The 16,117-nt window shown below is 30.8% G+C and overlaps 3 protein-coding genes across 9 annotated transcripts; 1 reads left to right on the forward strand and 2 right to left on the reverse strand.

The window, feature by feature from the left end:
- Window positions 1–137: 137 nt before the first annotated feature.
- Window positions 138–3,549, reverse strand: LOC131851402 (glyceraldehyde-3-phosphate dehydrogenase 1). 4 transcript variants are annotated; one of them, XM_059201901.1, is made up of 2 exons: window positions 3,531–3,549; window positions 138–1,270 (listed from the first exon to the last, which is right to left on the reverse strand). In XM_059201901.1, the coding sequence occupies exon 2, from the start codon at window positions 1,265–1,267 to the stop codon at window positions 269–271; it is 999 nt and encodes a 332-aa protein (XP_059057884.1). In that variant the 5' UTR covers window positions 1,268–1,270; window positions 3,531–3,549; the 3' UTR covers window positions 138–268. The 4 variants fall into 4 exon arrangements, with proteins under 4 accessions (XP_059057884.1, XP_059057882.1, XP_059057885.1 ...); XM_059201899.1 differs by lacking the exon at window positions 3,531–3,549 and adding an exon at window positions 2,256–2,360; XM_059201902.1 differs by lacking the exon at window positions 3,531–3,549 and adding an exon at window positions 2,133–2,150.
- A 336-nt stretch (window positions 3,550–3,885) lies between these two features.
- Window positions 3,886–9,876, forward strand: LOC131851393 (uncharacterized). 2 transcript variants are annotated; one of them, XM_059201888.1, is made up of 7 exons: window positions 3,886–4,056; window positions 4,215–4,341; window positions 5,411–5,526; window positions 5,730–5,832; window positions 6,153–6,313; window positions 6,882–7,042; window positions 7,689–9,876. In XM_059201888.1, the coding sequence occupies exons 1-7, from the start codon at window positions 3,973–3,975 to the stop codon at window positions 9,838–9,840; spliced, it is 2,904 nt and encodes a 967-aa protein (XP_059057871.1). In that variant the 5' UTR covers window positions 3,886–3,972; the 3' UTR covers window positions 9,841–9,876. The 2 variants fall into 2 exon arrangements, with proteins under 2 accessions (XP_059057871.1, XP_059057872.1); XM_059201889.1 differs by lacking the exon at window positions 4,215–4,341 and having other exon boundaries at window positions 3,979–4,056.
- A 1-nt stretch (window position 9,877) lies between these two features.
- Window positions 9,878–15,311, reverse strand: LOC131851399 (PI-PLC X domain-containing protein 3). Of its 3 annotated transcripts, XM_059201897.1 has the most exons (8): window positions 14,016–14,283; window positions 13,823–13,933; window positions 13,047–13,209; window positions 12,387–12,516; window positions 11,846–12,004; window positions 11,019–11,215; window positions 10,349–10,475; window positions 9,878–10,271 (listed from the first exon to the last, which is right to left on the reverse strand). In XM_059201897.1, exons 1-8 carry the CDS (start codon window positions 14,050–14,052, stop codon window positions 10,188–10,190), a joined length of 1,008 nt encoding a protein of 335 aa, XP_059057880.1. In that variant the 5' UTR covers window positions 14,053–14,283; the 3' UTR covers window positions 9,878–10,187. The 3 variants fall into 3 exon arrangements, with proteins under 3 accessions (XP_059057880.1, XP_059057879.1, XP_059057878.1); XM_059201896.1 differs by lacking the exon at window positions 14,016–14,283 and adding an exon at window positions 15,213–15,311 and having other exon boundaries at window positions 9,878–10,475; XM_059201895.1 differs by having other exon boundaries at window positions 9,878–10,475; window positions 14,016–14,281.
- Window positions 15,312–16,117: the final 806 nt, after the last annotated feature.

Genomic DNA, 16,117 nt, shown 5'->3' on the forward strand with positions numbered 1-16,117 from the left:
ACAGATAGATAAGGTGGGGCGGCCATAGACAATGTAGAGTTTAATGAATCACGCTGAACTAGATGAATAAAAATTCGGTTGCTTTTTTCTATCGTTTTTATTACATTTATTTTAAAGATATTATTAAATATCTATTTTATAAATAAATATTAAATTAAATGTATTTTATGTAGTTTTCTGAAAAATTTATTTCTGTCTACAATATGATAATGTACGTAGATGTATGAAAAATATCATCAAGCTATTTCGTTATAGAAATCTTTAGTTTTTAATCCTTTGTTTGGATGTACTTAATAAGATCAATAACTCTGCTGGAATAGCCATATTCATTGTCATACCAGCTAATAAGCTTCACAAATTTATCATTCAGGGAGATACCAGCAGCAGCATCAAAAATAGATGAATGTGTGTCTCCAACAAAATCAGAAGAAACTATTTCATCTTCTATGTATCCAAGAATGCCTTTTAGTGGACCTTCAGCAGCTTGCTTAACTTTTTGTTTGATAGCTTCGTAAGTAGCTGGCTTACCAAGACGAACAGTAAGATCAACAACAGATACGTTAGGTACCGGTACTCGGAAGGCCATTCCAGTAAGTTTACCATTAAGGGCTGGAATTACTTTACCAACAGCTTTTGCAGCTCCAGTGGCTGCAGGAATGATATTTTGCTGAGCACCACGGCCATCACGCCAGAGCTTACCTGATGGACCATCAACTGTTTTCTGTGTGGCTGTGGTAGCGTGAACAGTTGTCATTAACCCCTCAACTATTTCAAAGTTGTCATGAATGACCTTTGCAAGGGGTGCCAAGCAGTTGGTTGTGCAAGAAGCATTGGAAATAACTTTATATGAAGGATTGTAAGCCTCAAGGTTTACACCAACTACAAACATTGGAGCATCCGCGCTTGGTGCGGATATAATAACTTTTTTAGCGCCACCTTGTAAGTGAGCTGAAGCTTTGTCTATAGTGGTGAAAACACCTGTTGATTCTACAATATACTCAGCACCAGCACTTTTCCATGGAATTGCCTTGGGATCTCTTTCGGAAAAGACTGTTATTCTGTTTCCATTAATTATCAGTTGACCATTCTGTGCAACGACCGTACCGTTAAAGCGACCATGTGTAGAGTCGTATTTAAAAAGATAAACCATATAGTCCAGATCAATAAAAGGGTCGTTTATTGCAACTACCTGAGCTCCTTTTGCTATAGAAGCACGGAGAACTAATCGGCCAATGCGGCCAAATCCATTGATTCCAATTTTCGACATTTCCTGTAAAATGTTTTAAAATTGTAAATATTAGATAGAAAATATGGCTTACTCTGTATAAAATAATTTCACTTAATTCCTTAATTCTTTGTATATTAAATATGCGGACCATATTAGGTTGGGTATAAAGAAGCTGTACAACTGTATAAAATTATGTATAACTTATTACAATACAAAATGAAAAGAAAATTCTTTATTGTTAGTGTCACATAAAAAAACATATATTTATATACACTATTATATACAAATACATAAATATGTATATAAACATACAGCAATAAGCAAGACAAAGAAGCAACAGTGGGCGAACTTATCGTTGAAAAGCGATTTCTTTCAGGCAACCTTATGATGGAGAGGAGTAATTAGAGTTGAGTTTGGTCGAGGTGTAACAATATAATTACTCTGTCTCTACGACAACGCTACGCCATCACAACTATACGCAACGCCTATATACATTAATAGAACTAAGGACAAACGTTTTCAGATTATGCTCGTGGTACTACTTCTTCGTTGCCATTCTAAAGATGTCATTACTTCATAGCCTGTAATTTTACTCCCTTATCTCACCCTTCAACCGAAACACAGCTTACTGTAGGCTGCTTATCGGTCGAAATAGGTAAGACAGATTTCAAGGACAAACAAGACCCTGTTCAATCCATATATATCAGATACATTGGATTTATTGGATATATCTATCCAATTTCACCAAGACGGAGGATAGGTAAAATAAGAGGAACCTACGCAAACGACTTTTTTGGAAAAGTCGATCTCGGTAAATAAAAATGCCAAATTAATAAGCAGACACACATTAGCTTGAAGTAGCAATTAGAATCTTAAAACCACAAAGAGCCATTCTAAATTATACCTATGTAAGAATTATATAGATTTTACTATATAATTATGTTTTAGTAATTATATATAAGTAGGTATCTTGACTACTCAAAACGATTACTATAATGAACTAAACAATATTATAAATATAACTTACGATCTGGAGAAAAATATCACAGGAATAAAAAAACAATTAAAATAAATAATTATTAACTACGTCTAAATCCCTATTTTTCTCTTTAAGTAATAAAGATAGAATAAAAGTATTTTATTGAACAGTAACCTTAAGTAACCTTTAGATATGTTCCCAAGTGTTTATCAAAGAGCATATAAAAAAACAAAGGATCAGTGTATTTTTTAAGTAGGTAGGTCATTGAAATATTTGCGAACGGCTATCATAACTAGCCAATACGAATATTTAACGAACTAACAAAATAGATCGTGCATTGCGGAACTTAAAATAAAAATTAATTAAAAATGTGTCTTTAATCAATTATAATTTAGAATTATGTCCTTACATAATAATTAAGGCGAGATAACAGTGTTTTCAAATTCAATTTAATTCCGACTTATTACAATTTATTATTATATTAAAATCTATTTTTTTTGTAAGTATAGTGTACTCACAAAAAATATAGATATTAATATAAAAACAAAGGTATACTTAATGGTTAATTAATTTTAGTCAAACTGTAACTAATCAGAAAATATAAGATTCGGTTGAATTCGAATTGAAATCGAGTTACACAACTGGAGTTAGCATGCGGAAACTCAGTTTATGTATTATTGGTTACAAATAATTTTTGACATGACTGCATTGTTTTTCACGACAGAATTACTTTGTAAAGGAATTACATATCATAAGGATAAAATATTCTTAATATCATATATTGGAAATGATAAATCACTTAATGTTATTTTTATTAATGATAATGATTTTTAATTTTAACAGTAAAAGAACGGTAAAAATAATATTCTTTTACTGTTACATTTTTTCGTAGTTTAACATAACAGTTTTTATTTATTCTCATAATTACAATACATCTCATATGAAACATAATTGGCGTTTAAGTTAAAACGTTCTTTACTTAAATCTATTGGATAATGCTACTGATATTCAGTGATGTCAAATTCTCATCCTACCTACCTTATCCTCGTCTCTACCTATCATATATCGTCTCGTCATATTTATATGGGTAATTTGCATTGTCACAATGGAAATTGCCCATACTTTATATTATATTATAGAGGATTATACACCTCTGTGCTTAAATAAAACATATTTTATTCTATGTTTTGTAGAGATTGCATTCGTTATATAAACAGCGTGTTATCTTTGACCTCTGACCGATCTTAATTTGGTCTGGGTTGGGCAAGATACCATATGCCAACGTTTTCTAAGTAATGTATACATAAAATAAACTGCACTTACCTAACGATTACTTAAAAATTAGTATTAAATAGATATTTCAGAAAATATCGGTCAGGATATTCTGAGATTGTATAAGAAAATAGCAACAATAATTTTGTTTATGGGAGCTGCAGATGTTGTTAACTTTATATGGGGTACTAATACGGTACTCTATTATGTACATAAGTCAATGAAACCATTTTACTTAAAAACAATACTCAGTGAACAATACCCTACAATATCTTTGCTATTTTGTTTCATTTATTCTTTTCATCTCCTGCTGTGTCGACAGCATAAAAAATAATTTACAAGAGTAACACTGGTACATAAAATTAAAAAAAAACGTCTATGGTTTTGACTACAATATGGCGTCTGATAGCGCGGTTTATTCAAAATGTCATTAGACTTAGAGAAAATTAAGCAATGTGATTTCTACACTAAATAAGGTTCATGTTAATTAGGAATGCCTATAAAAGTAGGTATAAATGGTTTCGGCCGAATTGGTCGAGTGATATTTAGGGCTTGTATACAAAACTCGACTGTACAGGTTGGTGTAAATATTTTAGTAATACTGTCTTCTAAGATTGGCAGATGATTTCCTCGGTAAAAACTGTAACGATATATTGATAGTCTTTAGGAGTTATTTATTATATGTCTAATAGTATGTCCTTTACGTGACCTTGTAATTTTTTTAATGATTTTTAGATAACAGCAATTAACGATCCTGCTATCGACATTGATTACATCTGCTATTTGATTAAATTTGACTCCACACATGGAAAATTCAACGGCAGTGTTACACATAAAAACAATGAGATTATAGTTTTTAATGGTTTGTGTAGATAAACGCGAATATTCATCTATACTAACTCCTAAATATAGAATGCGTCATATATAATTGCTTATCACGCACTCAAGTAGTTTTTTAGAAGCTAGCTATACATTGTTAATGTTTTGGAAGTCAGTTATGTATTATGTATTCTTAATCTTTTCATGTACGTACGTAAGTCTAAGTATTCCATGAATCTTATCAACTCATGCTTTTATCGAGTGATTAATTGTTTTTGTTTTTACCAAGTAGTTTTTAACTGAAAAAACATAGAAGTCACAAATTAAGAAAAAAATGTTTCTAGTTAATAACTCGAATATCGAATATAATCTGTAATAAATATAGTTAAAAAGAAAAATAGAATAATGTGCAACAGAGTTAGTTAAAAAAAATTAAGGACCTTGCTGTTCTAGAAGTTTACCAACCTGCCGTACCTGTTTATGGTCACTGCTTCTATGTTCTTACAAAAAAAGCAGTTTTATTCATGAGTTATAGTTGTTATTGTTCTGTTTTATAATTGTTTAACAGATTTTTAGAACGCATAGTAGAAGACATTGTTTTTTTTTAAACAAGTGCAAGCATTGATAATTTGGAATTAGATTGCGCTGTGTGATGTTCGATTAAAGGCTCATTTCTAATCTACCTATAACGTCTGAAAGATACATATTTTAATTCGGTACCTGCATAAAGTAATTCGGTGTATAATAGGAACGTCGTGTCTAGAGAGAGTACGTAGAGATTTTCCCTGAATTACATCCAAGAGGACCAGAGTTCAAATCTAGTCGACACCAAAAAAAAAACTAACAATTTATATTCCTGACTTACTCTCCGTTAAAGGAAACACCGATATCAAACCAAAAATTAATCCTTGAAACAGTGGTAGGCTCTCTGCCACGTTGGATTCAAAATACCGCATGCTATTTATTGTTGTTTTTTTGTTATTAGCTAGTCTCGTCAAAACTATTAAATAAACAGTGGTATGACCCATATTTTTGGAATTTTAAATTTTTATGACCTATTGTAATATTGTAAACCTAGATTTTTGACTTCTGACTGTCGATTTTTGTTATAGATCACGTTATTAAAGTTTTTCACGAGAAATTACCTTCAAATGTGCAGTGGCTAACAGCCGGAGTGCAATATGTTGTAGAAGCATCTGGAATGTTTACTAATTTGGAAAAGGCATCGGTAGGTCGCTAACTAAATCTATATTAATATTATAAACCAGTAGATAAAGTTTGTGAGATTGGATGTTTGGGAATGTTTTTGGATGTCTGGATATTCGGTGTTGCTGTCGTGTATATATGTGACGGTTACCACTTGCCATACAGAACAGTATACACCATTTCATATAAAAATAAAAAAATAAACAGACTATATTCTTTTCCAAGGGTCATTTAGCGAGTAATGGCGTGAAGCGAGTGATCGTAACAGCCCCCAGCGTGGACGTGCCAATGTTAATACTTGGGGTCAATGAAAATAAAATTCTTTCTGGTAACATTAAGAAACATTAATATTTCCATACACATTTGTTCGATAATACAAACAATTACGTAGGGCCTGTATCTAAATATTTAAGCTTAGTAATTATGATATTGCTTTATAAAAAAAAAAAATGTAAATAAAATCTGACAACATCAAATACGTATACATAATACATTGAGAATTGACGATACTATTGTGTAATAAAGAATTTTAATTAAATAAGACAGTTAGTCAAATTCAGAACTTTGTTTTTGGAAGTCGCTATTATTTTACATTTTAGTTATGTTAGATGCTTTACTAGATAATTGAGTTTTTTTTAATAATTACAGAACACAAAGTAATATCATGTGCTTCAAGTACCCTATATTGTCTAGCTCCTATAATTAAAGTCTTAGATGACAATTTCGGAGTAAGTGAAGGATTCATTACCAGTATCCACGCCATGACTCCATCGCTGAAACCTTTAGATGGAATATGTTTACGAGGCAAGGTAAACACTTGTATCTACACAGTAGTTATATTTTTTTGAATAACGATTGTTAATCTGCAATGGATTCTATTCTCAATTCGGCAAATATAAAAATAGTATATTTTATAATTCGAACGGCCTGAATGTGACTCTCTTCGGGTTACGGCTATTGATTAAATTATTTGCTTTTGACAATATTGCAATAGCATATGCTGGTGGTCACTACATTCTCTCTAATTGAATGTGTATTATTGTAATTAGACAAGTTCATTTAAAAAGAATAAGCACTCCAAACTGACGACGGTAGATTTGATATATTACACGAGTCTGTTACACATTAATAAACATATTTTGATTTTATTTGTCAACTTATAACTTAACGTATTAGGGCTATATTTCCTGTGTTCGTATGAGTACTTAAATATATTAATTAGGTAAAATTGGTTTGTTCATTTCTGTTATTGTGTTTTGCTTGTAGGTATTACTAAGTTAATAAAACTAATTCTTCAATACTTACTCGTAATTACATAAATTAGACTCCCACAAATCAACAACTGTGCCAAAATTATGGATAATTACTATTTTATAGCACTGGCGTGATCATAGGAGTATTCTTCAGAACATAATACCAGCCGCGACTGGAGCTTGCAAAGCACTTGGCAAAATTATGCCTCAAGTAAAGGATAAGCTTTCTGGCTTGGCATTCAGAGTTCCAATAGTGAACGTCTCTATACTGGATCTTACTATACGGTAATTATAATCTATACATATAGTATTATAAAATATCCCCGCCGCGTCCGTAGATATATTTATGATAATCTCAAACACTACGGAACGGATTTGCAGGCGGTTTCATCTACCAACAGAGTGATTTCTGAGGAAGGTTTTATGTTAAAATACTCGTGCAATGCTGGGCGGGTTGCTACTAATGTTTAATAGGTCAAAATATCTTAAAATACTCAACTTTAATAAAAGGTGATTGTAAAGAGTAAACCAAACCGAAAGCCTTATACTTTGGACACTTGTATATTAAATAACTTACCCAAGAAAGTAGAAAGTTGGTCAACAGTATGTATAACTATGAATGTTTAAGGTTTGTATGTCAATACATTAGGACGTAATAATCCCACAATATTGTATACACGAAAGTTTTGGATTAATAGATTTTTGTATCTCATACATGTAAAATGAAAACTATTGGATGCATTCGAATATTTGGTATACAGATAGATCATATCTAGACTATACCTAAGATATATTTTCTATCGAATTTAATGTTGTAGCAACTGATATTCTTTTATATCCTATAAACTGTAGATGGATTATAATTAGTACTGAAGCATGTGTAAATTTATACTTGCACGACAATCTGAATTAAATTATAATGTTATTTTAGATTATGTTCCGACACCAAATTACAAGATATTGTTACAAAAGTGGACAAAGCGAGTTCTACATCTATGGAAAATATAATAAAATTATCAATCGACGAAGCTGTATCTTCAGATTTTATTGGAGACAACCATTCCTGTATTTTAGATGTTGGGTCGAGTCTACAGTTGAAACCAAATTTTTATAAACTTGTTTGTTGGTATGAGAACGAATATTCGTATGCTTGCAGAGTAATAGATTCTATAATTTTCTCTGACAATCAACTGAGAATACCAGATCCAAGGTGTAAAATGACGTATGTTAGACAAAAAACTTCAAAGAAACAGAATGCGACACAACAAACGGATAAATTAGGAAAAGAAATATCAATAGAATGTAATAAAAATTCAGAAGTTAATCGGAAAGTATTAACGAGTGTTTGTCAAAACGTAAGTTTCAGAACTAAGGCACAACCTAGACCACTTCTCTTGAAGAAGCCTTTACCTGGCAAATCAGAATCAAACTATCGTGATACCAAAAAAAGAACGGAATTATTTAAAATATGGAATGATGATAATGTGATGCTTAAATCCACGACACGTCAAAATAGCTCTGTTTTTCATACCTGCGCCGATTTTGTTCCACAACCATTGACTTTAAAACGAAACGACAATTCAAAAGCACATGAGCATTTAAAAAAGGTTAAAAAAGAATTTTCTAGAATGGTAAACATTACAGAAGATTTATTGAAAAAGTCAAATAGTAACAAAATTAAAATTGATAGTAAGGATAAAATTTTAGACGAGAAATCTATTATAAATATTTCTAAAATAGACAATACTGAGACAGCTAGATTAAAAATAACGCCTACTGATGCATCTAACAAATTAATAAAAGTTAAAATGGTTAAAAATCCTGTGCTCGACATTTCTGGTCATTACGAATCTGTTATAACTACTAATGATATCGGTTTAATTAATAATGATAATAAGGATATCACTATAGCTTCATCAAATGCTCTTGATATGACTAAGTTAAAGAGTACAAAATATAAAAAAATTCAGTCTGCCGTAATTGAAAATATTCATGAAACAAGTCCATTTGCTTATGATAAAGTTGAAACGAATGAATTAGATATGTATTCAAAACCTGTGAATTATGAATTCAAGGAAGAAGTGGCTAATACTATCAATACTTTAATAGATGGATTATTACAATCTATGCAAATCCAGTCTGTTATTATTGAAAATAATAGAGATAAAACCCGAAAATTGCCAAATAGCAAAGAATCACGTCATGCTATTGTAAATTACAAAACAAGGAGTAGTAATGACAGTGGATTCTTTTCTCCCGAAAAAAACGAAGTGAGTGAGATCGAAGTCGATTTAAACGAATTATCTAATTTTCTCAGTCCATGTAGTGTTCAAGGAGAAGAAATGGAAATAAATGATTATATGAATAATCAAATCTGTACAGTCAATAGTAATATCTCTATACAGGGTAAGACTGATATACACTCAGATAAGTATGAATGCATAGAAGAAAGTGACTCTCGGACGTATAATATGAAAAATAAAGATCAATCAATGAGTGTTGCTAAAATTCATGACTCTATAGAAAATAAAATAGTGATATATTTGGATGATCATCAGAAAATAGATATAAGTAAATCAGAGCCGTTGGACGTTGAAAATGTGTCTCTGACAATAAAGAGGTACAAAGACAATAAAAGTTTAACCCTGCAAAAACAAATTATAGATAGCTTAAACAGAATATCACCTGAACCTGTTATTGTTGTTTCCAGTCATAAGTCAAGATGTGTTAACCTCGAAAATACAATGCCAGTTGCAAGCAATGGTGTTAGCTGTAGAACTAAACAAGATATTTATGATAAACTGGATAGCACCAGTGCAACTGATTCTGAGAATTCTTTTCAGATAAATGAAAGAAAATCTCAAGTTATTCATATAACTGACTTGACTAATTCGTTAGAAGACTTATCACGGTTAGACAAAATATGCAAGATTATAGAAATATCCGACGAGCTATCAGATAAATTATTTTCAGCATTGGATAATGGCGGCACGTACTTAAAAAAACGTAAGTGGTCATTTAAAGATTTGTGTGAGAGAATAAAATTAGATGATTTCTGTAATAAAATATTTGGTAAATCTTAACTATGAATTGTGTGAATACAAAATTAAATCAAGTACATAAATTAAAAAGTTCAATAGTTTATTTCTTATCTGTATTACTGTAAATCTTAAGTACAATATAAAAGTAAAACATAAATGTATTTCATATAAGGCACTATAATGAAATATTTAACGCGAATATCACAGGGCAAAAAAAGTAGATAAAATTACAGGTACATGCGTGTGGAATATATCCTGGATAACTATAATTCTTAAAGCTACGGATATGTAAAATTAATATAAAAATATTTAAGTAACAAAATATGAATTTGACAATAATGTAATAATAAAATAAATGGTTGAGTGTTCTCTTTCTAATCTTGGAATCTTTAGAAGGTACACTTATGTACAAACTGTTGCAGCGATGGTTCAAGTATTCTTAACCGTAGTTGTGGTACACTAGATCTGTATTCCTTAAAAGTTTTAAATTTAGTTCTATGATAGTTCTGGGAAATATCGCATTATCCAAGTCTACGAAATCTGCTATTACCACATTGACAGGCGCGAACTGGTTCACACCTTTAGCTAATGGAGGTCCAGGTGCTAACTCTGTTAATTTTGGTAGAACCTCGTTCTTCACAGGCACCGCGCATTTTTCGCGCAAATTTGATATCCATCTGAAATATTCATATATATGAATTTTAAAACTAAGTCTTAATTTAAAGTAAATAGCATTAAGATTATAATTGCCTAATATGGTTTTGGTAGTTTAGCAAACCACCTTATTCCGATGGTCGCAGGTTCGGATTCTCGCAAGTTTCAAACATTTGTATTCATGAGTCTGATTTTTTGTATTGGTCTAGGGTGGTTTCTATGTATGTTGTGTATGCATTTACAAGACAGTCTACTGTAGTGTTGCTATCCGTTGTCTAGTACGGACTAGATGACTGTGCATGAATTATTCCGGGTTAATACTTATTATACGATCTCAACGCCTCTAACTGCATGCGTGTATGCTCATATCAGAGTGTAATTTTTTTTATATATAATTAATGAGATACTATAAAAAGTTCATAAAATACATTACACATACATTAAATATTTCCTATGGTATCTAATATAGAAAGCACACAAGATATAAACAGAGAAATAAAGATTTTACTTCGTAAAGAATCGATATAATATATTTGTCCTAGTTAGTCAAAACATGTTGTTCATACCTCAGAATAATAAACTTAGGGGTTGGTGTCAATACTGCCTGATGGACGAATCCGATTCCAGGGCGCCTCGTGATGTTATGTAAAAAGTTGACAAGACCGGCAGTTCGGTCCTGTTGTGGCCAGGGTGACGGCAGTAGTTGCGATTGCCAAAACTCACTGATAGCACTCACTGATTGATTCCGGTATACTACCACTACCTAGAATGGAACTTAGTAATTAAAGAAACTTGGCAAATTGTATAAAATAAACTTATGCTTGTCAGTCTATAATAAATTAGCTACTATAGTTACGGATCTATGTTCTAAATAGTTCAAAAACTAACTAATGCCATTAATTAACATTATTTTTTTTATTTAATTATTGTCAGGACTACCTAAGTACATCTCCATCTGTATAATTAAGTACCATATTCATTGCAATAAATAATTTCATTGCATTTAATTTTCAAGCATTTTCTAAACTATTCTACTAAAGACTTTGTTATGTAATTAGAATAACAAACAGGCTTACGTCTCTCCTGATCGTAAGCGGGAACACTCGGCTATATATAAGAACCACTATATATTGAGTGACACACATGTTTTAAATCCTATTATTTCACTATTGTCTAATCTAATCTGGATCCTGTCTAACCGAAACACAGTTTATGAAGCTTTTTGGCGGCTGAAATAGGCAAGACTGATTTACCCACGCACACCACTTTTTACAGTGTGTTTTTACGGTGTGTGTACTTCTTGTGAAATTCTTGAATAATGTTTTTTTGTATACAAAGGCAGGGACTAGCCATTTGTAAATTATCAAATAAAATACATATATAGTACACATACCTGCTGTCTTAATCTACTTAAGGAGTTAAGTGTAATGGATTGTAAATCAATTTGTCGTGGAATAAGTTTAGCACCAAAGATATTGAGTAAATATCTCATTAGTCTCTGATGATCCTCTGGTTGGAAGCCATAAAAATGCTGGAGATCTAATATAACTACCTGTAATTATGACAATAAATTATATGATTAATAAATTTGTTATAGGTATCTTCTTTGTTCACTCATTTGTTCTTTTGCAAAGAATTTTTATATACTTTTCAATTAAACAGAATTCCTTCTGAGATGTAGTAAAGACACATTATGGGAAAAAAAGAATGACTAATATTACAAGTAAATCCTGTATAATTGTAGATAGAAGAGTAAAAAATGTATTAGACTCATGGAAAGGCAGATTGGTTCAGCAGTTAAAATATCTCTATGTTGTGTTTGTTACTGGTGTTTTTGTTACCTATTACAGGTGTTTTTCTTACTGTTCATTACACAGCCACACATTTGATGCTGTTTTTACAATGTAGAAACATAACTGAAATTAATTATGTACCTCTCCAGGATGTGAATCAACAAAATCCCTAATTTGTTGTAGTGGTTTACTTATCTCCTCTGCATATAATCCATGTGTAAAGAAGTAATGATTTTCATCCTTTTTAGTTGCCAGACGGAGATCAAAATATCTGTAATATTAAAAAATATATATATTTTAGTTTTAAATTAGTGCTATAGTACTAATTTGATATTTAATAAAAGCAATTATACCAGACTTTATGTATCAACGGTTACATTGGGAATAACTATATTATGTCACAAGAGGAGCGACATATAACTAAAATTAAGTTATTTGCAAATTGTAACACAAAGAAAGTTACATGTGGTGGTGAAATGGTGAACATGAGAATATAAATAAATATTCTTACAGCTGTAATTACAAACAAGCTATCATAGGAATTAAAAAATGTTGACATTATAATAAAAGTAATTATGCAGGATACACTTGTAATAACAGTTTATTAAATACTACATTTTGTAGCTTAAAATGTACATTTTATAATATTGTGCTTATCTTTGAAAATAAAAATGTAGGTAAAGTAACAATGGGTAATTTACAATATAAGTAGTGTTCTCAGCGCCTGTACTATTAAAAAATATGCACAATATTAAAATAAATTTAATGGTTTTCATAGCGTTATTTAGATGGTATTAATACCTAATGCCAATGAGCAGCTGTTGCTTAGTATCAATAGCTTGTGTTATGGTCCAGCGTATGATAGTACCTCGGAACAGAGGGTACAGTCGGTGCAGGATAGGTTCTGCATCTGGAGCTAAGGTGCTGGCACGGGTTATGCCATATGTCATTGAGTCATGACTACCTACAAATGATATTTAGTACATATACAAATGATTTAGTAGTGACAAAATTATTTTAATTAATGTGGTATTTATACTACATGATGCCTGATAAGTTTTATATAAAAAAATTATGTGCATGATTCGTAACATTGCATGAGTTTCAATGTAGTTAGTACAAACGAAACACTATTTTTAAATTTTAAATGAAAGGGTAGTGAAATGATATTTCATGTGAATTCTATTATTATAGACATCGAGTTATTCAGGAATTATCCTTCAGCTATAACTGTGGTCAAGCTATTATCTGTCTGTTTATTCTTATTCTATTTTTTTAATACAATGGGCATATTAGTACACAATCACCAAGATTATTTAACAAATTAACATTGCATAGAATTAACAAATACTTAATTAAGACTTGTATTTTTTTTAATGTAATGTAAATTAAATAACATTGTTAATTTAGAATAGTAATTGAAATATGATTATACCCCTTTTAATAAAAATGAACAAAGGGCACTTGATTTTATACCCAAAAAGCAATAAGACTAAACAAAGAATTAGTAAGAATTTAAATAAAATTAAATAATGATCAGTAAGTAATTATTAAAACACTTAATATAAATGTATTACCTGGTATAGCTAAATAAATCAAAGGAACATCCTTAAGTTGTGCTGGTAAATCTCTCATCCAATTCTCCAAATTAAAGTTTTGTGCAGTGCTATCTTTCCCCATGACTATAGCTGGAAAATATTAAAGTTATTGTTTAAGAACAGATTAATGCCGTATACGGTTCATACAAACGTAATTAATAAAACAGTATACCTTTATGGACCAGTCGAAAGGGACCAAAGAAGAACATGATGGAATCACGTCATCAATTTATCTAAAAATAACCTCGTCTGCCCTACAAATACTAGTATTGGATTGGCCCTTTACATTAGTCTCATATTTGATAATGACTTTATAAATATTCATTGTTTTTGTCTAAAAATGATAACAATTCGCAGATGAGCGTGTGTAAGAAATTTTTGCATTGCAAAAGTAATGCTATCAATAATAATGATCTAATTATTACATATCCGGATAACGTACTCAATATCTATTTAAATTGATAGGATAACAATGAATTTGTTTTTTGCTCCTTTGTTTAATGTCAGTGATGAGCTGTCACAACTGTCAAATAAAATCGTAGTAATGGACTTATTACATTATCAAGGCGGCGGTGCTAGATTTTTTTTTTATCGATATAAGTATCGATTCAAGTAGATTTTTATTTTAAATATTTACAAGTTACACAATAAGGTATTATGCATGGCAACAAGGCAATATGAAAATTATTATTTTTTTAACATATTTTAAATAAGAATTTCCCTATTAAGTTACAATAATAATAAGTAACGGTTATTTTAATATTGCATTGAAGTTATTTACAATTATGAAGTAATCATTGATGGTGGAGATTACAATGAGTGTAGGGCTTAGTTATATGAAAGTGAAATAACTAGCATTAGCAATTGTTTTTTTTTTTTCAGTAGTTATCGTACGACCTAACTTGTCTAGATTGGTGGGCAGATACCTCAATTTCCGTTTATCATTACGTGGAGAATATGCTTTTATATCTATTTTAAAACATGTGTTCTTGATATTAATATACCCATTAAATTAAACTAGCTGTGCTCGCGGTCTCACCCACATGAAATTTATAGACTATGTATAAGCTTTATAACTGTAAAGTTTCATCGAAATCCGTTTAGTAGTTTTAGTAACCAATACCCATTCATCCATCTTCATAAACTTTCGCGTTTATAATATTAGTAAGACGTGGTTATATTGTGTACTATCAGAATATAAACTATGCAAAGTCGTATTAATACTTACTGTACTTGTAAAATAAAGAATTTTCCGTATCTTAGAGCATGCGCTCTCATAAATACTGCTTGAGTATTGTCGAATGACAAGTACCAATCGATCTATTTCTTACATGCACTAAATAATAATACATAAAAATAAAATGCGTACCTATTATAAATAAATAAGATTCCAACTTCATTGCTTCTGTCAGCACTAATTTGTATTAAAACTTTCATATGAACTGAAGTTATCAAACAAGTGTTACGAATTGCCGTTACTCGGCTTAAATAAAGGATATGAGTATAAAAGTTGCACTCAGCAAACATACGTACATACGGCCGCTGGAGTATAAACTAATGAACCTTATCATGTAATTGCAGTTGTTAATAATCATGCAGCTAGCGAATAGATGCGAGAAGTGACCACGATACACTATGCTTTGTCTTACGTCTTAATCCGACTATTTCCCGTGTTCGTACATGGTGAAAGGTAGACACGCTACTGATTTTGTATATCTGTAAATATAATACTTATGTATGTACTTAATTTTAACAACCTTGACTTTTTGTGTTTCCCATAACGTGTTCTAACATCCGTTTTCCTTTAATTTTTTGTTGTCATTTTGTTCTATCCAATTCGATTCAGTTTGTGAAATAATTCAAGCGTGATTACATCTCGTATTTACGAAAATTTTAATGATGAAATCAGATACACAAAAAATATATAAAAAAACCATAAGTAGTTACTTATTGACTTTTATTATATTTTTCGATTGAATAAGTAAACAGACTGATGACATATTTGATGGAAAGTGTGTCGTCGTAAACAAATAAGAAGGTGTGAAGTAATGAAAAGCGCCACTGGCAGCACAGGTTGGGTGCCTACACTGTGTCGTCAGTGATCTCATCATGACCAGGGCAATCAGTGTTATGATTTGAGGTGTATGACCGTGAAATAATTAGGTATGGCTCATTCATTTCACTTTGCACTGCCATGTCCTCGGAAACTTTTTAATACTCAAAAGTAAATTAGAATACGATATTTTATATATATACGATTTCTTATAAGACCTA

This window comes from Achroia grisella, unplaced genomic scaffold, assembly GCF_030625045.1.
Source record: "Achroia grisella isolate CSIRO2021 unplaced genomic scaffold, CSIRO_AGI_Agris_v1 utg782, whole genome shotgun sequence".
Taxonomy (NCBI): domain Eukaryota; kingdom Metazoa; phylum Arthropoda; class Insecta; order Lepidoptera; family Pyralidae; genus Achroia; species Achroia grisella.

Coding starts and splice junctions, on each gene's coding strand:
- LOC131851402 (XM_059201901.1), bottom strand. CDS start 1,267: ATGTCGAAAATTGGAATCAATGGATTTGGCCGCATTGGCCGATTAGTT.
- LOC131851393 (XM_059201888.1), top strand. CDS start 3,973: ATGCCTATAAAAGTAGGTATAAATGGTTTCGGCCGAATTGGTCGAGTG. Junction 4,342..5,410: donor TGAGATTATAGTTTTTAATG/GTTTGTGTAGAT, acceptor TTTTTGTTATAG/ATCACGTTATTAAAGTTTTT. Junction 5,833..6,152: donor TGAAAATAAAATTCTTTCTG/GTAACATTAAGA, acceptor TAATAATTACAG/AACACAAAGTAATATCATGT.
- LOC131851399 (XM_059201895.1), bottom strand. CDS start 14,052: ATGTTCTTCTTTGGTCCCTTTCGACTGGTCCATAAAG. Junction 12,517..13,046: donor CAGCTGCTCATTGGCATTAG/GTATTAATACCA, acceptor TTAATATTACAG/ATATTTTGATCTCCGTCTGG. Junction 12,005..12,386: donor TTGATTCACATCCTGGAGAG/GTACATAATTAA, acceptor TCATAATTACAG/GTAGTTATATTAGATCTCCA.